The 27616-nt window shown below is 36.8% G+C and overlaps 1 protein-coding gene across 7 annotated transcripts in view; it reads left to right on the top strand.

Moving 5' to 3' along the window:
* Positions 1–27616, top strand: part of DCAF6 (DDB1 and CUL4 associated factor 6) — a gene marked incomplete at its 5' end in the record, with an annotated part of 173424 nt that overhangs the window by 33126 nt on the left and 112682 nt on the right. For 6 of the 7 annotated variants that reach the window (XM_079696820.1, XM_079696819.1, XM_079696818.1 and 3 more), the window contains 2 exons: positions 11618–11710; positions 21128–21313. In XM_079696820.1, coding sequence (XP_079552946.1) covers positions 11618–11710; positions 21128–21313 — 279 coding nt within the window. The remainder of the gene's footprint in view (positions 1–11617; positions 11711–21127; positions 21314–27616) is intronic. The other variant, XM_079696816.1, reaches the window with a different exon arrangement.

Here is a 27616-nt window from a genome sequence, read left to right as displayed (position 1 = left end):
CATTTTTTAATTGGGTTGTTTGTTTTTTTAATATTGAGTTGCATGAGCTTTTTATATATTTTGGAGATTAATCCTTTGTCTGTTGATTCGTTTGCAAATATTTTCTCCCATTCTGAGGGTTGTCTTTTCATCTTTTTTATAGTTTTCCTTTGCTGTGCAAAAGCTTTTAAGTTTCATTAGGTCCCATTTATTTTTGTTTTTATTTCCATCACTCTAGGAGGTGGGTCAAAAAAGATCTTGCTGTGATTTATGTCAAAGAGTGTTTTTCCGATGTTTTCCTCTAAGAGTTTTATAGCGTCTGGTCTTACGTTTAGGTCTTTAATCCAGTTTGAGTTTATTTTTGTGTATGGTGTTAGGGAGTGTTCTAATTTCATTCCTTTCCATATAGCTGTCCAGTTTTCCCAGCACCACTTATTGAAGAGACTGTCTTTTCTCCATTTTATATCCTTGCCTCCTTTGTCATAGATTAGTTGACCATATGTGTGTGGGTTTATCTCTGGGCTTTCTGTCCTGTTCCATTGATCTATATTTCTGTTTTTGTTCCAGTGCCATATTGTCTTGATTACTGTAGCTTTGTAGTATAGTATGAGGTGAGGGAGTATGATTCCTCTAGTTCTATTTTTTTCCCTCAAGATTGCTTTAGCTATTCAGGGTCTTTTGTGTCTCCATACAAATTTTAAGATTTTTTGTTCTAGTTCTGTAAAAAATGCCATTGGTAATTTGATAGGGATTGCATTGAATCTGCAGATTGCTTTGAGTAATATAGTCATTTTCACAATATTGGTTCTTCCAATCCAAGAACATGGTATATCTCTCCGTTTGTGTCATCTTTGATTTCTTTCATCAGTGTCTGATAGTTTTCTAAGTACAGGTCTTTTACCTCCTTAGGTAGGTTTATTCCTAGGTATTTTATTCTTTTGTGGCAGTGGTGAATGGGAGTGTTTCCTTAATTTCTCTTTCAGATTTTTCATCATTAGTGTCTAGGAATGCAAGAGATTTTTGTGCATTAATTTTGTATCCCGAAACTTTACCAGATTCATTGATTAGCTCTAGTAGTTTTATGGTGGCATCTTTAGGATTATCTGTATTTAGTATCATCTCATCTGCAAACAGTGACAGTCTTACTACTTCTTTTCCAATTTGCATTCCTTTTCTTTCTTTTTCTTCTCTCATTGCCATGGCTAGGACTTTCAAAACTGTGTTGAATAATACTGGCGAGAGTGAACATCCTTGTTTTCTTCCTGATCTTAGAGGAAATGCTTTCAATCTTTCACCGTTGAGAATGATGTTGGCTGTGGGTTTGTCGTATATGGCCTTTATTATGTTGAGGTAGTTTCCCTGTATGCCCACTTTCTGGAGAGTTTTTATCATAAATGGGTGTTGAATTTTGTCAAAAGCTTTTTCTGCATCTACTGAGATGATCATATGGTTTTTGTTTTTTGTTTTTGTTTTTTTTTGCATTACGCGGGCCTCTCACTGTTGTGGCCTCTCCTATTGCGGAGCACAGGCTCCAGATGCGCAGACTCAGCGCCATGGCTCACGGGCCCAGCCACTCCGCGGCATGTGGGATCATCCCGGACCGGGGCACGAACCCGTGTCCCCTGCATCGGCAGGCGGGCTCTCAACCACTGCGCCACCAGGGAACCCTGATCATATGGTTTTTATTCTTCAGTTTGTTAATATGGTGTATCACATCGATTGATTTGCATATATCAAAGAATCCTTGCATCCCTGGGATAAATTCCACTTGATCATGGTGTATGATCCTTTCAGTGTGTTGTTGGATTCTGTTTCCTAGTATTTTGTTGAGGATTCTTGCATCTATGTTCATCAGTGATATTGGTCTGTAATATTTTTTGTAGTATCTTTGTCTTGTTTTGGTATCAGGGTGATGGTGGCCTCGTAGAATGAGTTTGGGAGTGTTCCTTCTGCAGTTTTTTTGGAAGAGTTGAGAAGGATGAGTGTTAGCTCTTCTCTGAATGTTTGAGAGAATTCTGTGAAGGGGTCTGGTCCTGGACTTTTGTGTGTTTGAAGATTTTTCATCACAGTTTCAGTTTCAGTGCTTGTTATTGATCAGTTCATATTTTCTATTTCTTCCTCGTTCAGTCTTGGAAGGTTATACCTTTCTAATAATTCGTCTGTTTCTTCCAGGTTGTCCATTTTATTGGCATACATTGCTTATAGTAGTCTCTTATGATGCTTTGTATTTCTGTGGTGTCCGTTGTAACTTCTCCTTTTTCATTTCTAATTTTATTGATTTGAGTCTGGCTAAATGTTTTTCAATTTTGTTTATATTCTCAAAAAAACAGCTTTTAGGTTTATTGATCCTTGCTATTGTTTTCTTTGTTTCTATTTCATTTATTTCTGCTCCGATCTTTATGATTTCTTTCCTTTTACTAACTTTGGGTTTTGTTTGTTCTTCTTTCTCTGGTTCCTTTAAGTGTAAGGTTAGATTGTTTATTTGAGATTTTCTTGTTTCTTGAGGTAGCATTGTATTGCTATAAAGTTCCCTCTTAGAACTGGGTTTACTGTATCCCATAGGTTTTGGATCATTGTGTTTTTGTTGTCATTTGTCTCTAGGTATTTTTTATTTTCCTCTTTGATTTCTTCAGTGATCTCTTGGTTATTTAGCAACATTGTTTAGCGTCCATATGATTGTGTTTTTTACATTTTTTTCCCTGTCATTTATTTCTAATCTCATAGTGTTATGGTTTGAAAAGATGCTTGATATGATTTCAGTTTTCTTAAATTTACCAAGACTTGATTTGTAACTGAAAATGTGATCTATCCTGGAGAATATTCCACATGCACTTGCGAAGAAAGTGGAATGTCCTATAAATATCAGTTAAGTCTATCTAATGTGTCATTTAAAGCTTGTGTTTCCTTATTTATTGTCATTTCGGATGACTTGTCCATTGGGAAAGTGGAGTGTTGACGTCCCCTACTATTACTGTGTTACTGTCAGTTTCCCCTTTTATAGCTGTTAGCGTTTGACTTACATATTGAGGTGCTCCTATGTTGGGTGCATAAATATTTACAATTGTTATATCTTCTTCTTGGATTGATCCCTTGATCATTATGTTGTGTCCTTCCTTGCCTCTTTTAGTAGTCTTTATTTTAAAGTCTATTTTTTCTTTTATGAGTATTGCTACTCCAGCTTTCTTTTGATTTCCATTTGGATGGAATATCTTTTTCCATCCCCTTACTTTCAGTCTGTGTGTATCCCTAGGTATGAAGTGGGTCTCTTGTACACAGCATATATATGGGTCTTGTGTTTTTATCCATTCAGCGAGCCTGTGTCTTTTGGTTGGAGCATTTAATCCATTCACATTTAAGGTAATTATACATATGTATGTTCCTGTTACCATTTTCTTAATTGTCTTGGGTTTGTTTTTGTAGGTCCTTTTCTTCTCTTGTGTTTCCCAGGTAGAGAGGTTCCTTTAGCATTTGTTGTAGAGCTGCTTTGGTGGTGCTGAATTCTCTTAGGTTTTGCTTGTTTGTAAAGCTTTTGATTTCTCTTTTGAATCTGAATGAGATCTTTGCTGGGTAGAGTAATCTTGGTTTTAGGTTCTTCCATTTCATCACTTCAAATATATCGTGCCAGTCCCTTCTGGCTTGTGGAATTTCTGCTGAGAAATCAGCTGTTAATCTTTTTTTTTTTTATTTTTTTTATTTTTTTTTATTTTTATTTTTTATTAGTTTCTGCTTTATAACAAAGTGAATCAGTCATACATATACATCTGTTCCCACATCCCCTCCCTCATGCATCTCCCTCCCTCCCACTCTCCCCATCCCACCCCTCCAGGCGGTCACAAAGCAACGAGCTGATCAACCTGTGCTCTGCGGCTGCTTCCCACTATCTATCTACCTTACGTTTGGTAGTGTATATATGTCCATGCCTCTCTTTCCCTTTGTCACAGCTTACCCTTCCCCTTCCCCATATCCTCAAGTCCATTCTCAAGTAGGTCTGTGTCTTTATTCCCGTTTTACCCCTAGGTTCTTCATGACATTTTTTTTTTTTTTAAATTCCATATATATGTGTTAGCATACGGTATTTGTCTTTCTCTTTCTGACTTACTTCACTCTGTATGACAGACTCTAGGTCTATCCACCTCATTACAAATAGCTCAGTTTCGTTTCTTTTTATGGCTGAGTAATATTCCATTGTATATATGTGCCACATCTTCTTTATCCATTCATCCGATGATGGACACTTAGGTTGTTTCCAGCTCCGGGCTATTGTGAATAGAGCTGCAATGAACATTTTGGTACATGTCTCTTTTTGAATTATGGTTTTCTCAGGGTATATGCCTAGTAGTGGGATTGCTGGGTGATATGGTAGTTCTATTTTTAGTTTTTTAAGGAACCTCCATACTGTTCTCCATAGTGGCTGTACCAATTCACATTCCCACCAGCAGTGCAAGAGTGTTCCCTTTTCTCCACACCCTCTCCAGCATTTATTGTTTCTAGATTTCTTGATGATGGCCATTCTGACTGGTGTGAGATGATATCTCATTGTAGTTTTGATTTGCATTTCTCTAATGATTAATGATGTTGAGCATTCTTTCATGTGTTTGTTGGCAGTCTGTATATCTTCTTTGGAGAAATGCCTATTTAAGTCTTCTGCCCATTTTTGGATTGGGTTGTTTGTTTTTTTGCTATTGAGCTGCATGAGCTGTTTATAAATTTTGGAGATTAATCCTTTGTCAGTTGCTTCATTTGCAAATATTTTCTCCCATTCTGAGGGTTGTCTTTTGGTCTTGTTTATGGTTTCCTTTGCTGTGCAAAAGCTTTGAAGTTTCATTAGGTCCCATTTGTTTATCTTTGTTTTTAGTTCCATTTCTCTAGGAGGTGGGTCCAAAAGGATCTTGCTGTGATTTATGTCATAGAGTGTTCTACCTATGTTTTCCTCTAAGAGTTTGATAGTTTCTGGCCTTACATTTAGGTCTTTAATCCATTTTGAGCTTATTTTTGTGTATGGTGTTAGGGAATGATCTAATCTCATACTTTTACATGTCCCTGTCCAGTTTTCCCAGCACCACTTATTGAAGAGGCTGTCCTTTCTCCACTGTACATTCCTGCCTCCTTTATCAAAGATAAGTTGGCCATATGTGCGTGGGTTTATCTCTGGGCTTTCTATCCTGATCCACTGATCTATCTTTCTGTTTTTATGCCAGTACCACACTGTCTTAATTACTGTAGCTTTGTAGTATAGTCTGAAGTCAGGGAGCCTGATTCCTCCAGCTCCGTTTTTCGTTCTCAAGATTGCTTTGGCTATTCGGGGTCTTTTGTTTTTCCAAACAAATTTTGAAATTTTTTGTTCTAGTTCTGTGAAAAATGCCAGTGGTAGTTTGATAGGGATTGCATTGAACCTGTAGATTGCTTTGGGTAGTAGAGTCATTTTCACAATATTGATTCTTCCAATCCAGGAGCATGGTATATCTCTCCATCTATTTATATCATCTTTAATTTCTTTCATCAGTGTCTTATAATTTTCTGCATACAGGTCTTTTGTCTCCTTAGGTAGGTTTATTCCTAGATATTTTATTCTTTTTGTTGCAATGGTAAATGGGAGTGTTTTCTTGATTTCATTTTCAGATTTTTCATCATTAGTGTACAGGAATGCCAGAGATTTCTGTGCATTAATTTTGTATCCTGCTACTTTACCAAATTCATTGATTAGCTCTAGTAGTTTTTCGGTAGCATCTTTAGGATTCTCTATGTATAGTATCATGTCATCTGCAAACAGTGACAGCTTTACTTCTTCTTTTCCAATTTGGATTCCTTTTATTTCCTTTTCTTCTCTGATTGCTGTGGCTAAAACTTCCAAAACTAGGTTGAATAAGAGTGGTGAGAGTGGGCAGCCTTGTCTTGTTCCTGATCTTAGTGGAAATGGTTTCAGTTTTTCACCATTGAGGACAATGTTGGCTGTGGGTTTGTCATATATGGCCTTTATTATGTTGAGGAAAGTTCCCTCTATGCCTACTTTCTGCAGGGTTTTTATCATAAATGGGTGTTGAATTTTGTCGAAAGCTTTCTCTGCATCTATTGAGATGATCATATGGTTTTTCTCCTTCAACTTGTTAATATGGTGTATCACATTGATTGATTTGCGTATATTGAAGAATCCTTGCATTCCTGGAATAAACCCCACTTGATCATGGTGTATGATCCTTTTAATGTGCTGTTGGATTCTGTTTGCTAGTATTTTGTTGAGGATTTTTGCATCTATGTTCATCAGTGATATTGGCCTGTAGTTTTCTTTCTTTGTGACATCCTTGCCTGGTTTTGGTATCAAGGTGATGGTGGCCTCGTAGAATGAGTTTGGGAGTGTTCCTTCCTCTGATATTGTTTGGAAGAGTTTGAGAAGGATGGGTGTTAGCTCTTCTCTAAATGTTTGATAGAATTCGCCTGTGAAGCCATCTGGTCCTGGGCTTTTGTTTGATGGAAGATTTTTAATCACAGTTTCAATTTCAGTGCTTGTGATTGGTCTATTCATATTTTCTATTTCTTCCTGAGTCAGTCTTGGTAGGTTGTGCATTTCTAAGAATTTGTCCATTTCTTCCAGGTTGTCCATTTTATTGGCATAGAGTTGCTTATAGTAATCTCTCATGATCTTTTGTATTTCTGCAGTGTCAGTTGTTACTTCTCCTTTTTCATTTCTAATTCTACTGATTTGAGTCTTCTCCCTTCTTTTCTTGATGAGTCTGGCTAATGGTTTGTCAATTTTGTTTATCTTCTCAAAGAACCAGCTTTTAGTTTGGTTGATCTTTGCTATCGTTTCCTTCATTTCTTTTTCATTTATTTCTGATCTGATCTTTATGATTTCTTTCCTTCTGCTAACTTTGGGGGTTTTTTGTTCTTCTTTCTCTAATTGCTTTAGGTGCAGGGTCAGGTTGTTTACTCGAAATGTTTCCTGTTTCTTAAGGTGGGATTGTATTGCTATAAACTTCCCCCTTAGAACTGCTTTTGCTGCGTCCCATAGGTTTTGGGTCGTCGTGTCTCCATTGTCATTTGTTTCTAAGTATTTCTTAATTTCCTCTTTGATTTCTTCAGTGATCACTTCATTATTGAGTAGTGTATTGTTTAGCCTCCATGTGTTTGTATTTTTTACAGATCTTTTCCTGTAATTGATGTCTAGTCTCATAGCATTGTGGTCGGAAAAGATACTTGATACAATTTCAATTTTCTTAAATTTACCAAGGCTTGATTTGTGACCCAAGATATGATCTATCCTGGAGAATGTTCCATGAGCACTTGAGAAAAATGTGTATTCTGTTGTTTTTGGGTGGAATGTCCTATAAATATCAATTAAGTCCATCTTGTTTAATGTATCATTTAAAGCTTGTGTTTCCTTATTTATTTTCATTTTGGATGATCTGTCCATTGGTGAAAGTGGGGTGTTAAAGTCCCCTACTATGATTGTGTTACTGTCGATTTCCCCTTTTATGGCTGTTAGTATTTGCCTTATGTATTGAGGTGCTCCTATGTTGGGTGCATAAATATTTACAATTGTTATATCTTCTTCTTGGATCGATCCCTTTATCGTTATGTAGTGTCCTTCTTTGTCTCTTCTAATAGTCTTTATTTTAAAGTCTATTTTGTCTGATATAAGAATTGCTACTCCAGCTTTCTTTTGATTTCCATTTGCATGGAATATCTTTTTCCATCCCCTTACTTTCAATCTGTATGTGTCTCTAGGTCTGAAGTGGGTCTCTTGTAGACAGCATATATATGGGTCTTGCTTTTGTATCCATTCAGCCACTCTGTGTCTTTTGGTGGGAGCATTTAGTCCATTTACATTTAAGGTAATTATTGATATGTATGTTCCTATTCCCATTTCCTTAATGGCTTTGGGTTCGTTATTGTAGGTATAGTCCTTCTGTTGTGTTTCTTGCCTAGAGAAGTTCCTTTAGCATTTGTTGTAAAGCTGGTTTGGTGGTGCTGAACTCTCTCAGCTTTTGCTTGTCTGTAAAGGTTTTAATTTCTCCATCAAATCTGAATGAGATCCTTGCTGGGTAGAGTAATCTTGGTTGCAGGTTTCTCTCCTTCATCACTTTAATTATGTCCTGCCACTCCCTTCTGGCTTGTAGAGTTTCTGCTGAGAGATCAGCTGTTAACCTGATGGGGATTCCCTTGTGTGTTATTTGTTGTTTTTCCCTTGCTGCTTTTAATATGATTTCTTTGTGTTTAATTTTTGACAGTTTGATTAATATGTGTCTTGGCGTATTTCTTCTTGGATTTATTCTGTATGGGACTCTCTGTGCCTCCTGGACTTGATTAACTATTTCCTTTCCCATATTAGGGAAGTTTTCAACTATAATCTCTTCAAATATTTTCTCAGTCCCTTTCTTTTTCTCTTCTTCTTCTGGAACCCCTATAATTCGAATGTTGGTGCGTTTAATGTTGTCCCAGAGGTCTCTGAGACTGTCCTCTATTCTTTTCATTCTTTTTTCTTTATTTTTCTCTGCATCAGTTATTTCCACTATTTTATCTTCCACCTCACTTATCCGTTCTTCTGCCTCAGTTATTCTGCTATTGATCCCATCTAGAGTATTTTTCATTTCATTTATTGTGTTTTTAATCGATGCTTGATTCATCTTTAGTTCTTCTAGGTCCTTGTTAACTGTTTCTTGCATATTGTCTATTCTATTTCCAAGATTTTGGATCTGGGAAATAGAATCTTGGATCAGCTTTACTATCATTATTCTGAATTCTTTTTCAGGTAGACTGCCTATTACCTCTTCATTTGTTAGATCTGGTAGGTTTTTATCTTGCTCCTTCACCTGCTGTGTGTTTTTCTGCTTTCTCATTTTGCTTATGTTACTGTGTTTGGGGTCTCCTTTTTGCAGGCTGCAGATTCGTAGTTCCTGTTGTTTTTGGTGTCTGTCCCCCGTGGCTAAGGTTGTTTCAGTAGGTTGTGTAGGCTTCCTGGTGGGGGGGACTAATGCCTGTGTTCTGGTGGTTGAAGCTCGATCTTGTCTTTCTGGTGGACAGGTCCACGTCTGGTGGTGTGTTTTGGGGTGCCTGTGGCCTCATTATGTTTTTAGGTAGCCTCTCTGCTAATGGGTGGGGTTGTGTTCCTGCCTTGCTAGTTGCTTGGCATAGGGTGACCAGCACTGTAGCTTGCTGGTCGTTGACTGAAGCTGGGTGCTGGTGTTGAGATGGAGATCCCTGGGAGATTTTCGCTGCTTGATATTATGTGGAGCTGGGAGGTCTCTTGTGGACCCGTGTCCTGAAGTTGGCTCTCCCACTTCAGAGGCACAGCACTAACTCCTGGCTGCAGCACCAAGAGCCTTTCATCCACCCGGCTCAGAATAACAGTGAGAAAAAGTAGAAAGAAATAATTAGTAGAAGAAAGAAAGAGAGATTGAAAGAAAGGAAGAAGGGAAGTAAATAAGGAAGGAAGGAAGAAAGAAAGAAAGGAGGGAGGGAGGAAGGATGGAAAGAAAGGAAAGAAAGGAGGGAGGGAGGGAGGAATGAAAGCAAAAGGAAGAGTGAATGGAAGAAGAGAGGGAGGGAGGGAGGAAGGAAAGAAAGAAAGAAAGACAGGAGGGAGGGAGGGAGGGAGGAAGGAAAGAAAAAGAAAGTGGAAAGAAGAAGGGTGGGAGGGAGGGAGGGATGGAGGAAAGAAAAAGAAAGAAGGAAAGGAGGAGCGGAGGGAGGGAGGGAGGAAGGGAAGGGAGGAAAAAAAGAAAGAGCAGGTAAAGTAAAATAGAATAAAGTATGAAATATAGTAGTGTTATTAAAATTAAAAAGTAATTATTGAAAAAAAACACGGACCGAAAGAACCCTGGGACATATGGTGGAAGCAAAGCTATACAGAGAGAATCTTACACAGAAGATTACACATACACATTCACAAAAAGAGAGCAGGGGGAAAAATCAAAAGTCTTGCTCTCCAAGTCCACCTCCTCGATTTGGGGTAATTCGTTGTAAAAAGAGGAAAAGGGCGAAAAGTCTGAAATCTTGCTAAGTCCACCTCCTTAATTTGAGATAATTCGTTGTAAAAAGAGGGGAAAAAAAGGGGGGGAAAGTCTTAAATCTTGTCCTCAAGGTCCACTTCCTCAATTTGGGATGATTCGCTGTCCATTCATGCACTCCACAGACGCAGGGCACATCAAATGGACCGTGGAGCTTTAATCCGCTGCCTCGGAGGCTGCACAGAGAGATTTCCCTGTCTCTGCTCTCACAGCTCCCGGGTCTCAGCCTTGGACCTGGCCCCGCCTCTGCGCGTAGGTCGCCGGAGGGCGTCCGTTCTTCGCTCAGACAGGACGGGTTTAAAGGAGCCGCTGATTCGGGGGCTCTGGCTCACTCAGGCAGAGGGGAGGGAGGGGAATGCCCTCTCCTCGCGCACCAGGCAACAAAAGGGAAAAAAGTCTCTTGCCTCTCCGGTAGCTCCAGACCCTTTCCCCGGACTCCCTCCGGGCTAGCACTAACCCCTTCAGGGTCTCTTCCTGCCGCCAGCCCCAGACCTCTCCCTGCGCTCCGACTGAAAGCCGATACCCGAGCCTCAGCTCCCAGCCCCGCCCGCCCTGGCGGCCGAGCAGACAAGTCTCTCGGGCTGGTGTGTGCCTGAGGGCACCGATCCTCTGTGCCAAAATCTCTCTGCTTTGCCCTCCGCACCCCTGTTGCTGTGCTCTCCTCCGCTACTCTGAAGCTTTCCCGAAGCTTTCCCCCTCCGCCACCTGCAGTCTCCGCCCTCGAAGGGGCTTGTAGTGTGTAGAAACCTTCCCTCCTTCACGGCTCCCTCCCACTGGTGCAGGTCCCGTCCATATCCTATTGTCTCTGTTTATTCTTTTTTTCTTTTGACCTACCCAGGTATGTGGGGAGTTTCTTGCCTTTTGGGGGGTCTGAGGTCTTCTGTCAGCGTTCAGTAGGTGTTCTGTTGGAGTTGTTCCACGTGTAGATGAATTTCTGATGTATCTGTGGGGAGGAAGGTGATCTCCGCGTCTTACTCTTCCGCCATCTTCCTCCGGCTCTCAGCTGTTAATCTTATGGGAGTTGTATGTTATTTGCCATTTTTCCCTTGTTGCTTTTAATAATTTTTTTTTCTTTAATTTTTGTCAGTTTGATTACTGTGTGTCTTGGCGTGTTTCTGCTTGGGTTTATCCTGCCTGGGACTCTCTGCACTTCCTGGACTTGGGTGGCTATTTCCTTTCCAACATTAGGGAAGTTTTCGACTATAACCTCTTGAAATATTTTCTCAGGTCCTTTCTCTCTCTCTTGCCTTTGTGGACTCAATTCCATTCCACTGATTGATATGTCTATGATCATGACAGTACCACACAGCCTTGGTTACTGTAGCTCTGTAGTAAGTTTTTCTAATTCCTTTTTAGGTGACTTGGTTTTATGTCTCTGGATATAAAATGGACTAATTAAAATAAATTTAAATAAAACTTAAGAAAGACTCATATTTCATTGTGAATTTATAGAACATTGTGCTTGCCAAATGGCACTCAGTATGTATTTTCACTAAGTAAACTTGTAAATACTATTTACCATAGACATAACGTCATTAGTGATATAAATTTTGAACCGTCAGCTAAGTGAAGTGAAGATGGCATACTTATTTTACTTTCAGTCTGCTTAAATTTCTTTTTTGCTTTCTTTTTAGGTTAATACGATCTGTTGGAATGAGACTGGAGAATATATTTTATCTGGCTCAGATGACACCAAGTTAGTAATTAGTAATCCTTACAGCAGAAAGGTAAAGTGGTTTTAAAATTCTACAACTTAATGAGAGAAAAAAAAAATCAAGAAGCTAGAAATCAAGAAATAGTGAATAATCATGGAGTGGGCATTTGTGAAGAATATCCCTATTTTTCTAAAGTTATATAATTTGGAAGTTATCACATGCAAGTTCCTTAGTTTCTTTAGGAAAACATTAGATTTCATTCAGCCTTTTGACTCTAGAAAATTTAAATATGCTTCATTTTATGCATGTGGATAAAATTGCCAAAAGTGACATTATCTCAATAAGCCATTCTTTGGGGGAAAAATGTGATTTTTTTTCTTTTATGCTCACAGAATCTAATCTTCAGCCAAGCAGTTTAAGAAACTGAATTTTATCAGTTTACAAACAGTGGCTAGGTTCTAATGAAATGCTTCATAACATCCAGTTCAGTAAACTGTGATATCATATTGAGTTTTAATTTGGATTATGTGCTGATTTTTATTGGCCCTTCTTCTGACTTTATAAGAGTAAGTATACAAATACTTTTATACGAGTGAGAATACTGTAGATTGGCAGACTGAAGTCATATTTAATATTAGCAATCTTACAGAATAAAGTGTTCATGTATTTTTTGTTTTTCTACATTTAAATAGTTAAGATATTTAAATAAATGTTTGTGGTTCTTCAGCCTAAAAAATGGTTTGTATGGAGGCTATCCTTGATTAAAAGACAGGTCATAGTTTTATTTCAGAGATAGCTTTACTTAATTCTCCTGACTTAGCAGAGGGGAGCTTGATGTTTCAGAATCCTGCTTGTCTTAGCTCTGCAATTACTCAGAGAACCTTCCTGGAATAATGTATATGTGGAATGCTTTTTGATAATCACTATCAGAATTTTAATGTTTACAGTATTTAAATCACTCATCTAGATACCAATGGAATATTTTTTTGTTTTGAAAAGATGCAGAGCTTTACCCTTTAAAAATTTTATTTATTTATTTAGCTGCATCAGGTGTTAGTTGCGGCACACGGGATCTTTTGTTGTGGCGTGTGGGCTCTTCGTTGTGGTGCATGGGCTTCTCTAATTGCGGTGTGCAGGCTTCTCTCTAGTTGTGTACAGGCTCCAGAGCACGTGGGCTCAATAGTTGTGGCGCACAGGCTCTAGAGTGCATGGGCTCAGTAGTTGTGGCGTGCAGGCTTAGTTGTCCTGCAGCATGTGGAATCTTAGTTCCCCAACCAGGGATCGAACCCATGTTCTCTGCAATGGAAGGCATATTCTTAACCACTGGACCACTAGGGAAGTCCCAGAGCTTTCCTCTTTCTTATAAAAATTGTTGTAAAATACGCATTATGTAAAATTAAGCATATTAACCATTTTTAAGAGTTCAGTTCACCGACATTAAGTACATTCATATTGTTGTGATACCATCACCATCATCCAGCTGCAAAACTCTTCTCATCTTGCAAAACTGAAACTCTATACCCATTAAGCAATAACCCTTCATTCTTCCCTCCCCCAGCCCCTGACAACCACTGTTCTACTTCCTATCTCTATGAATTTGTCTACTCCAGGTACCTCATATAAGTGTTTATATACAGTATTTGTCCTTTTGTGACTGGCTTATTTTACTTAGAATAAGGTCCTTAAGGTTCATCCATGAGCAGCATGTGTCAGTATTTCCTTTCTTTTTAAGGCTGACAAATATTCCATTGTATGTATATATCACATTTTGTTCAGCCTTTCATGTGTCAGTGAACACTTGGGTTATTTCCACCTTTTGGCTATTGTGAATAATGCTGCTGTGAGCAGAGCTGTACAAATATCTCTCCAAGTCCCTGCCTTCAATTATTTTGTGAATGTCCCCACTGGAATAATTTTTAAAAGATCTTGTTTTTCCTTTATTTGCTTATTTAAAAAAAATGATAATCACTTTGATGTATGGTTCCCAGTAGAATATGTATATTTGAAAAGTGATTACTCTTCTTTTTCAGTTTGAGAAATGATTAATCAGATAATACTTTAAAAGATTTTGAGTATAACAGTACTTTATAGTTTTCACATAGTGGTTTTAATAGATCCAAATTTGCTGTCATATTGGAATATTTTTTGTTTTAAAACACTGATGATTCACTACATAGGAAAATAAAGTTTTTTGATCTTGAGTCAGATATTATCTGTTCATATAGTTTTACTGTCTTTTTAAATCCTGTGAGTTCATGGAAAGATTTATCACATATAAAAATTTTGATACTTTTTAAAAGTAGATTTAATTGTTCCTTATTAATGGCATCATGTCTTAGTTATATATATCATAGATCTCAAATACATAGAAAAGAGAAGCTTCTTTTTTCAAAAATTACAGACTAGTTTATTTGGACCAATCCTCCCACTGAAATCAACTCAAAAATGCTTGATTAAAAACTTTAAAAATTATCCTAAAAGTAAATAACTGTCTTGATAGTAAGGAATTATCAGTCCAAAATGGAAGGGAAAAAGGGAATCCAGAGAAGTGAGCATGATAGCCACTTTTTCCCTGAAGATATTTGTCAGTCTTAACATATCTAAACTTTAGTTTTGGTGGCCTTGAAGGTCAAGGTAAATAGAAACAAAGCTCAGAATCCCAGTCAGGTATGGATTCCTATAAGAGACTTTGCACAATATTCTGGGACCCCCAAAGGGCCTCCTCCACAAGATATAGATGAAAACAGAAGGAAGTTAGCCCTCAGGTAGCCTTGCAGCATCTTCTGTAAAAGAAATCCTGAGCATAGGCAAAATTTTTCTTGACTTGGCTTCATTCAGCTACCTTTAGTTCTCAGAGCATAAAATGTTGTTTGTTTCTTCTATGCTTTGCTTCTGCTTTTCTCTCTTTGTGGGATGTTCTGCTGTCCCATGCACCTCCTACCTACTTGGCAAGTTTAATTTCATCCTTCAAGCCTCAGCTCTTATCTGTGATATATCTCTAGCTTACCAAGGCAGATGCAGGCATTCCTTCCTCTATGTTCTCATATTTTATGGATAACTCAATTATTATGTTTGTTTGCATGTTGCTCACCATTAGACTATAACTTCTTTGGGACAATGACCATTTCTTTTTCCTTTTTGTTTCCTCAACACTTAGTAAATTTCCTGTCACGTAGTAGGTGCCCAATAAATATTAGTAAAAGAAAGGCAAGAAGTTTCTGTATTCAGTGCCTTAGACAAAGGTATGCATGGGTTGGGGGAGGGGTGATTTTTACTAAGAGATTGAAGAGCTAGCATCTTCTATCTAGATACTCCTGGACCAAGCATGAAGGTTTGAAAGTGTTGTATATAATGTGATGCAGGAGGGAAGAGATACCTGCTTGGCCAGATAGATTAGTCAGAGTAACCTGATGTTCAGCAAAGTGATAGACATTACAGCTAGTTCACTTTCACATTTATTACTAATTGAAGTTAACAATATGTTTTGTTCATTTTAGATTAAGTTACTCTGCCAACTTCCACCTCTGTAGGCCTTTATTCTTAGATGTTTTCTGAAAAAGTATTATAACGCATTAATCCAAGGAAAGCACAAATAACAAAATAAATCTAGCTTTCAAAAATTGTAACTGTTTGCAGCTGCACATCTATTTTTTTAAATCGACTTTACTGCTCTTTATCTCCAGTAGCGTGCATATCTGTATTGGTTGTATTGATTCCATTTCAACAATTAAAAACAAATTCCGACCATTGGTGAAATTACTAACTGTATATAGATGAGTACTAGTTCTACCAACAATTATCTATTAATAAATTAGGGAAAGAAGCAGTCCAAAATGAAGTTAACATGATTATGCAGGGGTCAGGTAGTAGGTGTGATAGGCTAGATTAAGGAGTTTACTTTTTAGTGTAGTTGAAATAGCTGATCACTAGAGTATTTTAAACATGGAAGTGATATGATTTGTCTTTTTAAAAGTTAGCTGTGGATGCTTTTTGGAGAGTAGAGTTTGAGTAAGATCAGAAGCTAGGAGATAGGAGGCCATTGATGTAAGCCAGAGACTGAGATGAAAATCTCTGAGATTGTAGTTGAGAACGGATGATGGTTGAGGCAGAGATCATGGCATTAAAGGTGGTGAGAAGTAATTTGAAATGTATCTTGGACATGGATCTGCTGGTCGATTTTATATAGTGGATGAGGGAAAGAGAAATGAAGGATGATTCCCTAGTTTTTGAGTTGATCAACTGTGTGGGTGGATATTGATGTTATTAAGATGGGGAATACTAGAGAAAAAGGAGTAAGTTTGGAGAGGGACATCTGAAATCAAGAGATTTGTTCAGAGGGAAAGGACTTCAGTTTTTTACTAATTACTTTAATGGATACTTTGATTACTTTAATAAAGAAATTTCTTTCAATTTTTGAGTGATATGTGATATGCCAGTACACATGTTAATGTATTGAAATGAGGTTCCTCCTTTTGTTTCTGGAGCTATACATAAACCTGTTGAATGGAGATAAATCAAATTGTTAAGAATAATGTCTGCTGAATGTGACTAAAGCAAAGTCAAAGGCCTATCAGACTAAGAAACTACTTACATTGTATGTAGTGACTTATATATACTTAGATACTTGGTAAACCATGCTGAAATATTTGACAGCATTAAAGACTATGATTCTATCTTGTTTAAAGACTTTACATTAATTATTCTCTGTGTTATTTCTTGTACCTTAATTGTCCAGGTCTCAGTGTCGTATACTTGGAGAGAGGAATGAAAAATTTTTAAACATTTAACAGTTTTTATTCTCCATTGGCTTTGGTTGATGTAGGTGCAAATTCTCTCCCCTTTTTTTATTTGACCTTAATTAAATGTGCATTAATGAGACTTACAGTACAGTACTGTATGGTACTCAGCAAATCCTTATTTTGTTCATGACCCTAGCTCTTAGATAAAATGAGGTGACTTAAATACTTAACGTGGTCAAGGTAAGTAGCTGCTAATATTTATACCAGATCTGTGTTCTGATGTGGTGTCGTACTCTCACTTATGAGTTTGTCAGTGTTATATAGTAAATACTCACTTAAAACCAAACCAAAAATAAAGTTGAAATATCTTTTCCTAAATTTGTTTTAAGATTTTAGAACTGATGAAAAAGTTGAAAGAATAGTACAATGAACATCCACAAATAGATTGTTTAAAAAGTATTTTAGAGTAAGTTGGAAGCATTATGCACTTCATTCATGAATACTTTGACATCTATCTACTAAGAACAAGAACATTATCCTATATAGCTATAATGCAGTTACCATGGTCAAGATATGTAATATTGAATATAGAGTTGATCATCATTACTTACAGATTCCATATTTGCAAATTCACCTACTCATTAAATTTATTTTTAACCCCAAAATCAATATTTCCAGTGTTTTCCTGGTCATTTATGGCCATGTACATGTACAGAGTGGCAAAAAATTTGAGTTGCCCAGCACATACATCGACACTCACATTCCCAGGTGAGATCAAACAAAGTGACACTCAGACTTCTTGTTTCAAATCGAATACTGTAAACATATTGTATTTTATCCTTTTTGTGATATATTTAGTGTCACAGGTTTTGCATTTTTGTGCTTTTTGTTAGTGATTTCAATGTTTAAGTGGTCCCCAGGTATCGTGCTGAAGTACTATCTGGTATTCCTAAGTACAGGAAGTCTGGGATATGCTTTTTGGAGAAAATATGTTAGATAAGCTTCATTTAGGCATGAGTTATAGTGCTGTTGGCCATGAGTTCAATGTTAATGAATCAACAATACATATCAAATAAAGTGTCTTTAAACAGAAACACATGAAACAAAGTTACTTATTGATTAGTTGATGAAAATATTGTGACCAGCGCCTCACAGGAACCTAACCGTGTATTTCCGTAGGAGCAGTGATTCAGCACTTGCTGATTCAGTGTTTGTGGTGACTTTACAGAGCACAGCTACCAGTAGTAATGAGAATTGACTATATGCTGTTATCATATTTGTATAATATATACAGTTTTTTACTGTCGACTGAAAAAAATGCACAACATAAAAGTTGAGAAATATGTTTTATTTGGTGGATATACTGAGGACTTAAGCCAGGGAGACAGCCTCTCAGATAGCTCTGAGGGACTGTTCTGGAGAGGTAAAGGAGGAGCCAGGATATATGAGTTTTTGCAAAAAAACCCCTAGGTAGTCAGAACATCAAAAGATTACTGCTAATTAAAAAACCCCAGCCTGGAGGGGTGGGATGGGGAGGGTGGGAGGGAGGGAGATGCATGAGGGAAGGGATGTGGGAACAGATGTATATGTATGACTGATTCACTTTGTTATAAAGCAGAAACTAATAAAAAATATATATATAAAAAAAAAAAACAAAAAAAAAACCCCCAGACATCTCAAGTTAAAGAATTTAGCTCTTTGTTTGGGAAGATGCAGGAATCTGGGCTTATTGAAATTGTTCCTTTGCTATGTACCTTAACTATCTATGGTCAGTATCCTCTTTTTCTCTATCTTGAATCCCCTCAGGGTGCACCATTGGGGGTGGCTGCAGAGACTGATGGCTTGATGGCTGGCAGCCTGCTTATCGCTGTTCTGAGTTCCCCTCAGGGTGCACCATCGGGGGTGGCTGCAGTGACGGTTGGATGCAACATCCTTTGTTTACTGATATGGCAGGTGACCTTCTTCGTCCATAGTATATTACATATATACACACATAATACCTGCACATATATACATATATAGTCCATGTTCAAATTTTCCCATTTCAGTAACTTTGTCACCTGCCATGCCTCCTTCAATCCAGCCCCCAATCCAGCACCACATATTTCATTTATTTGTCATATTTCCTTTGTCTCCTTTAGAACAGTTCATTCAACTTTTTGGTCTTTCATGACATTCATATGTTGTTTTATTGTTATATTGACATATCAGTCAAGTTATTTTATAGAATGTCCCTCCATTTGGATTTGTCTGATTGTTTGTTCATGAGTAGATTAACATTAAACATTTTTGCTAGGAATTCTCCATGGGTGATGTTGTAGTACATGATATTAATTTGTCCCCTAATTGGTGATGTTAAGTTTGATCTTTCCATTGTGTAGGTACATTTACCCTTTGTGATTATAAGCTACTGGGGAGTAGTGTGTTGGGACTGTGTGAATATTCTCTTTCATAGCAATCTTTCATACAGTGGTTTCAGTATTCATTGATTCTTGCCTTAATCAGTTGTTATAATGTGGTTATCAATAGTGATTTTTAATTCTGTCATTCCTTCTACATTTATTAATTGACATTATTCTGTGAATAAGAGCATTTCCTCTGTCTTTGCCACCTTTTTGAAAAAATTACTGTGGGATTATAGATTTTTATTTTTATTCAATAAATTATAATCTATCACTGATATTCTTATTGATGCTTGAATTGCCCCAGTTTGTTCAGTAAGACATTTTTGGTTGTTCTTTTATTTATTTATTTATTTAAAACATTTTATTGGAGTATAGTTGCTTTACAGTGTTGTGTTAGTTTTGTTCAGTAAGACATTTAAAGTGAACTAAAGCAACTTTGTGTCTGTGTTTTGACATATTCCCTTATTTTGAACACATTTTTTTTAAAAAAGCACACCAGATATTCCCATTGCATTAAATTCCCATTGTATATAATACGTTGTGGGGATGTACCATAATTTATTCAGCCAGTCTCCTGTGTTTTGCTATTATAAATAACTCAGTAAGTAACTTGGTACTTTTTTTTTTGGTATTATTGGAGGTGTATCGTCAGTGTAAATTCTTAGAAATAGACTTGTCTGATCAAAGGGTTAACGCATATGTGGTTTTGTGAGGTGCTGCTAAATTCCTCTCCATTGGTCTTGTACCATTTAGTAATCCCACCAGAATTGTTTAAAGAGCCTGGTGTCCCCGCCCACCCCCCCGCCCCCCGCCCCGCCATGCTCACTTATACAGTATGTTGTCAAGCTTCTGAATTTTTGCCAATCTGAAAAGTGGGAATTAGTAATCTCAATGTAGTTTCAATTTGCATTTCCTTTATGAATAAACTTAGATGCTTTTTCACGTTTTTAAGGGCCATTTGTATGTCTTTGGACTATCTCTTCAGATCTTTTGCCCATTTTTAAAAAAATCAGGTTTTGTTGGGTTTTTTTCCCCCTCTCAATTTTTAGACACTGTCGGGGGATTTGGTCTTTTACCTGCAGTGTATATTACAAATATTAAAATGTTTATTTTAAGCTGTATTTCTGTCGCAGGAATTCTGGTCTTTTAAATTATTAAGGAGTTAGAGGTAGGAAGTTCTGCTGTATCCTCATCTGTACCATTTCATTACTTTATGATTCATTTAAATTCAGTTTACTTCTATTTCTTCATCCTGAAAGGGAATAAATTAATAATCATCTAGTAAACAGTTTCAAAAATCAAACAAGATAGTCTTTTTATATTTACTGAGGGTTTATGAATGAGTCAGATACACCAAGTAGGTGGAAATATGTATATTTAATTTTCAAGGCACTGTTGTTGAACCCAAGTTTGTGTGCCTGATGCACAATGAGGCCAAACAAACGTAAATGTCAGAGTTTGGAGCAGAGAAAGGTTTATTGCAAGGGCCATGCAAAGAGAACAGGTGACTCCTGCTCAAAAGACCCAAACTCCCCATGGGTTTCAGGGAAGAAATTTTTATAGGCAGAAGTCGGGGGGTGGGCTGCTGGGTGTGTAACCCTCCTCTGGTTGGCTGGTGGTGAAGTAACAGGGTGGTGTTCTAGGAATCTCCAGTCAGTCTGGGGTCCACATGCTTGTGCCCAGCCTGAACTTACCATCCTCCGCCTGGGTGGGAGGGGCTTAGTTCCTATAGAGGAACTCAAAGATATGTATCAAATTGTTATGCACAATCCCTTCTCCTTCCTGCAGAGAACCAGGACCAGTTCCCTTTGCTGTTTCTGCATTTTCTCAGTCTCCTAATTAGTAACTGTTTAATCTGCCCTTTGGAACTCAGGGAAGGCCTAGAAGGCTAAAAGCCTTCTTCCTACAAACAAGAAACAAGGGACATTGAAAGGCTTTTATGCCTGGGACAGCCCCATAGGGTCCTGCTTTCAGTTTCAGTCCCCCGTTTTCTTTGATTCTCCTCAGTCATGAGAGGAACAGGTGTTGGACGAGACAGGGAATAAAATTTGGATAGACAGATTAATCATAAACTCTGCAGAGGAACTCAGTTTTAGGGGGACTCAGTTTCAGCACTATTCCTGTTGATACTTAATCTTCTTTACATCTCAGAGGGAAATAAAGAAAATATGTGAGATTCTGATTTCTTTTTTTTCTAATTATAATAGTTTGGAATCAAATGATATTTTTCCATTTGAGATGATAATGTTAATGAGAATTTATTCCTGGCTGTGATTATATTGAATTTGAATGTTGCTTTTTAGGAACTAATAAATTACTAAGAACTACTTCCTCCTGTGTTTTAGGTTTTGACAACAATTCGTTCAGGGCACCGAGCAAATATATTTAGTGCAAAGTTCTTACCATGCACAAATGATAAGCAGATTGTATCCTGCTCTGGAGATGGAGTAATATTTTATACCAATGTTGAGCAAGATGCAGAAACCAACAGACAATGCCAATTTACGTGCCATTATGGAACTACCTATGAGGTACAGTATTACTGTGATTTATCTATATGACATATGTGTGTTTGTTTTGTATAAGTGTGTATGTATGTGTAGATAGATATGTGTATGTACATATGTGAAGATTTGTGTGTATGTACACATTCATGTGTAAATAGGTAAAGATATTATTGACAATATCTAGATTTCAGAATTTGAGAAAATGTATCTTGATAGGCTTGTGAATAAAATTAAAGAATAAGATGTGAGTAATAGTAATGGGGTTTGTAATTCCTTGAGCAACTATACTTTAAGCAATATATAGATGCTTCTTTATGGTGCTATAGGGCTCTATACTAGGCCTTAACTTCGTAACCACTTTCTCACTGTTTTGCATAGAGTCACTACCGGCATGCTTATCAAATGTTCAGGTCAGAAGGGATGCTAGTACAGTAGACAAAAGAATCCGATTCCTAAAGGATATTAATAAACTCAAGCCCTAAACTGAATTAAATGAGGTGAAATGAATCTGAGACTCAATTATACTGCTTTGGTTCAGAAAAATTGCTTACTCTTCAGAATGCTCTTTTATAATTTTGTCATTTCATTTCTTTGTATCAGATGATTCATTGTTTTCCCATATTCTTTTAGCCTGGTATATCTTTTTCCATTACTTGAATTTCAGTTCTTCTGTACCCTTATTTTATGATGTGTACTTATAAAAATAGTGTTCTATAGCTGGATTTTTTTTTCTTATCCATTTCTCACAAATTTGGCTTTTAACTGGAGATTTCAGTCAATTTGTTTATTGTGAGTGCTGATATATTTGGATCTATTTATATGTCTTATTATAAGTTTTCTATTAGAAAAAATTTTCCCCTATTAATTTCCCCCTCCTCTTTTTGCCTTCATTTTGAGTTGCTTGAAGGTTTTGCATTTGGCCCATTTTGTTTCCGCTATTTGCAAGGAAGATGGACATTGATGTTTTACAAGAGTAATTAACAAAGTATAAAGTCAATAAATAACTTTGCCCTTCTCCTGAATGTGCACCTTAGCACATTATAATCTCTTCATCCCTTGTCTAATTTTATATAGATATAAGTTTTATATTGTTCAGAATGTAGTTATATTCTGTTTTTCCCCTCAAGAATTAAAATATTATCATTGTTTTATTAGTTAGTGTTTGTTTAGATTTACCGACATACCTACCAATACCTTTGGCTCTTCTGTTACAGATTTTCTATGTGGGGGTCATTTTGTACCTGGTCAAGTACAGTCTTTACCAGTTCATTTAGGTGAGAGTTTGTTGATCTAAAACAGTTTTAGTTTCCTATTTTCCTTTTCTTTCTTTCATTCACTTCTTCCCTTTTCATCCTTTTCCAGAAAATATCTTTTTCGTGTCAGTTCTTCAAAGGTAGTTTTACTAGATACACAGTTATAGTTTGACAGTTATTTTGTTACAGGTGATATTCCACTGTATTCTGCCCTTACTGTTGAAATTAAGAAGTCAGTCTAATTGTGGTTCCTTTGTAGTTAACTTATCTCTCTTCCTTGACTGAAGGTAATTCTGTTTTTCTTCACTGTTTTTATTTCTTCTTAATTAATGTCACAAGTGTATCAACGTATGGATTTGCTTTTTATTTTCCATACATGGAATTTATTTATGTTCTTGATCTTAGAAACTGGAATCTTGAAAAATGAGGGAAATTTGTAGTTAGTAAGTCTTTGGTTATTCTCTACCATTCTCTGTATTTTTTTTTGTCCTTTACCTTTTATTTTTTTATTTTTTAACTGATTGATTGATTAATTAATTAATTAATTCACACACACACACACTGTATTTTATTTTTACAAGAGATAAATAAACTGACACCAAGCATTGTAAATACATGACCACAACAAAAGCAACAATGATTGCAATTACCAAACACGAAACACATCATACTGTGTCATAATATTGACATTCAGCCCAGTAAATCCTCCACTGTAATAGCTCCTTTACTTTGCAGTGAAAATTGATTTGTATATTTTTTGCCTCTGAGTCCTTGTGAGATTTTTTCTTTTTTTATTCAAACAAAAAGTCACAAAAATTATAATCATCCTCATCAGTTCACTCAGTCCCATGTAATTAATTTTTTTTAATCTTGATGTTTTGTTAGCACTTTTATGAATTCATCAGTTTTCTATTAGAGTTCTGAAAATGCTTATTCACTCAGTTCAGCAGTATAGTCAGTTACCAGAGAGCTGTACTTGTCAGAGTCTTTTCCATGAATTCCTTGAAGATGAAACCCTTTTATAGGAACATTTTTGCAAAAACATCAGAGTACACCCAGAACTGTCTGTAAATGACAAAAGACTTAAAATTGACCACGGTTAAAGATCTGATGAAAGTTCATAATAATGCAATTGACAAGGAAATTTAGTTATTTCTGAGATACACATTTTAAAGTAATAACTAGAATTATGACTTATAACATTATACCAGAACATATAAGATTTTTAGAAATTTCATGTAATGTCTGAAACATTTATATTAACATATTTCCATACAAATAACCCAAAGAAAGTTTAGTATTAGTTGTTTTTTGTTTGTTTTTTTGTTTATACTGCAGGTTCTTATTAGTCATCAGTTTTATACACATCAGGGTATACATGGCAATCACAATTGCCCAATTCAGCACACCACCATCCCCACCCCACCGTGGTTTTCCCCCCTTGGTGTCCATACGTTTGTTCTCTACATCTGTGTCTCAACTTCTGCCCTGCAAACTGGGTCATCTGTACCATTTTTCTAGGTTCTACATACATGCGTTAATATACGATATTTGTTTTTCTCTTTCTGACTTACTTCACTCTGTACGACAGTATCTAGATCCATCCATGTCTCAACAAATGACTCAATTTCGTTCCGTTTTATGGCTGAGTAATATTTCATTGTATATATGTACCACATCTTCTTTATCCATTTGTCTGTCGATGGGCATTTAGGTTGCTTCCATTACCTGACTGTTGTAAATAGTGCTGCAATGAACATTGGGGTGCATGTGTTTTTTTGAATTATGGTTTTCACTGGGTATATGCCCAGTAGTGGGATTGCTGGATCATATGGTAATTCTATTTTTATTTTTTTAAGGAACCTCCATACTGTTCTCCATAGTGGCTGTATCAATTTACATTCCCACTAGCAGTGCAAGAAGGTTCTCTTTTCTCCACACCCTCTCCAGCATTTGTTGTTTGTAGATTTTCTGATGATGCCCATTCTAACTGGTGTGAGGTGATACCTCATTGTAGTTTTGATTTACATTTCTCTAATAATTAGTGATGTTGAGCAGCTTTCCATGTGCTTCTTGGCCATCTGTATGTCTTTTTTGGAGAAATGTCTATTTAGGTCTTCTGCCCATTTTTGGATTGGGTTGATTGTTTCTTTAATATTGAGCTGCATGAGCTGTTTATATATTTTGGAGGTTAATCCTTTGTCTGCTGATTCATTTGCAAATATTTTCTCCCATTCTGAGGGTTGTCTTTTCATCTTGTTTATGGTTTCCTTTGCTGTGCAAATCTTCGAAGTTTCATTAGGTCCCATTTCTTTATTTTTGTTTTTATTTCCATTAATCTAGGAGGTGGATCAAAAAAGATCTTGCTGTGATTTATATCAAAGAGTGTTCTTTCTATGTTTTCCTCTAAGTTTTATAGTGTCCGGTCTTACATTTAGGTCTCGAATCTATTTTGAGTTTATTTTTGTGTATGGTGTTAGGGAGTGTTCTAATTTCATTCTTTTGCATGTAGCTGTCCACTTTCCCCAGCACCACTTATTGAAGACGCTGTCTTTTCTCCATTATATATCCTTGCCTCCGTTGTCATAGGTTAGTTGACCATACGTGCGTGGGTTTATCTCTCGGCTTTCTATCTTGTTCCATTGATCGATGTTTCTGTTTTTTGTGCCAGTACCATATTGTCTTGATGACTGTAGCTTTGTAGTATAGTCTGAAGTCAGGGAGTCTGATTCCTCCAGCTCCGTTTTTTTCCCTCAAGACTGCTTTGGCTATTTGGGGTCTTTTGTGTCTCTATACAAATTGTAAGATGATTTGCTCTAGTTCCATAAAAAATGCCGTTGGTAATTTGATGGGGATTGCATTTAATCTGTAGATTGCTTTGGGTAGTATAGTCATTTTCACAGTATTGATTCTTCCAATCCAAGAATATAGTATATCTCTCCATCTGTTGGTATCATCTTTGATTTCTTTCTTCAGTGTCTTATAGTTTTCTGCATACAGGTCTTTTGTCTCCATAGGTAGGTTTATTCCTAGGTATTTTATTCTTTTTGTTGCAGTGGTAAATGGGAGTGTTTCCATAATTTCTCTTTCAGATTTTTCATCATTAGTGTATAGGAATGCAAGAGATTTCTGTGCATTCATTTTGTATCCTGCAACTTTACCAAATTCATTGATTAGCTCTTGTAGTTTTCTGGTGGCATTTTTAGGATTCTCTATGTATAGTATCATGTCATCTGCAAACAGTGACAGTTTGACTTCTTCTTTTCCAATTTGTATTCCTTTTATTTCTTTTTCTTCTCTGGTTGCCGTGGCTAGGACTTCCAAAACTATGTTGAATAATAGTGGTGAGAGTGGACATCCTTGTCTGTTACCTGATCTTAGAGGAAATGCTTTCAGTTTTTCACCATTGAGAATGATGTTGGCTGTGGATTTGTTGTATATGGCCTTTATTATGTTGAAGTAGATTCCCTCTGTGCCCACTTTCTGTAGAGTTTTTATCATAAATGGGTGTTGAATTTTGTCAAAAGCTTTTTCTGTGTCTATTGAGATGATCATATGGTTTTTGTTCTTCAGTTTGTTAATATGGTGTATCACATTGATTGATTTGCATATATTGAAGAATCCTTGCATCCCTGGGATAAATCCCACATGATCATGGTGTATAATCCTTTTTTTTTTTTTTTTTTGCGGTACGCGGGCCTCTCACTGTTGTGGCCTCTCCCGTTGTGGAGCACAGGCTCCGGACGCGCAGGCTCAGCGGCCATGGCTCACGGGCCCAGCCGCTCCCCGGCATGTGGGACCCTCCCGGACCGGGGCACGAACCCGTGTCCCCTGCATCAGCAGACGGACTCTCAACCACTGCGCCACCAGGGAAGCCCGTGTATAATCCTTTTAATGTGTTGTTGGATCCTGTTGGCTAGTATTTTGTTGAAGATTTTTGCATCTATATTCATCAGTGATATTGGTCTGTAATTTTCTTTTTTTGTAGTATCTTTGTCTGATTTTGGTATCAGGGTAATGGTGGCCTCATAGAATGAGTTTGGGAGTGTTCCTTCCTCCGCAATGTTTTCGAAGAGTTTGAGAAGGATGGATGTTAGCTCTTCTCTACATGTTTGATAGCATTTACCTGTGAAGCCATCTGGTCCTGGACTTTTGTTTGTTGGAAGATTTTTAATCACAGTTTCAATTTCATTCCTTGTGATTGGTCTGTTCATATTTTCTGTTTCTTCCTGATTCAGTCTTGGAAGGTTATACCTTTCTAAGAATTTGTCCATTTCTTCCAGGTTGTCCATTTTATTGGCATAGAGTTGTTGTAGAAGTCTCTTAGGATGCTTTGTATTTCTGCGGTGTCTGTTGTAACTTCTCCTTTTTCATTTCTAATTTTATTGATTTGAGTCCTCTCCCTCTTTTTCTTGATGAGTCTGGCTAATGGTTTACCAGTTTTGTTTATCTTCTCAAAGAACCAGCTTTTAGTTTTATTGATCTTTGCTATTGTGTTCTTTGTTTCTATCTCATTTATTTCTGCTCTGATCTTGATGATTTCTTTCCTTCTGCTAACTTCGGGTTTTGTTTGTTCTTCTTTCTCTTCTGATTCCTTTAGGTGTAAGGTTAGATTGTTTACTTGAGATTTTTCTTGTTTCTTGAGGTAGGCTTGTATAGCTGTAAACTTCCCTCTTAGAACTGCTTTTGCTGCATCCCATAGGTTTTGGATCATCGTATTTTCATTGTCATTTGTCTCTAGGTATTTTTTGATTTCCTCTTTGATTTCTTCAGTGATCTCTTGGTTATTTATTAACGTATTGATTAGCCTGTATGTATTTGTGTTTTTTACGTTTTTTCCCTGTATTTCATTTCTAGTCTCATAGCATTGTGGTCAGAAAAGATGCTTGATATGTTTTCAATTTTCTTAAATTTACTGAGGCTGTTTTGTGACCCAAGATGTGATGTATCCTGGAGAATTTTCCATGCATGCTGGAGAAGAAAGTGTAATCTGCTGTTTATGGATGGAATGTCCTATAGATATCAATTAAATGTATCTGTTCTATTGTGTCATTTAAAGCTTCTCTTGCCTTAT

Source organism: Hyperoodon ampullatus (genome assembly GCF_949752795.1).
Source record: "Hyperoodon ampullatus genome assembly, chromosome: 2".
Lineage (NCBI taxonomy): Eukaryota > Metazoa > Chordata > Mammalia > Artiodactyla > Ziphiidae > Hyperoodon > Hyperoodon ampullatus.
The sequence above is the reverse complement of the archived record's forward strand: the minus strand, read 5'-3'. Positions and strand labels throughout refer to the sequence as shown.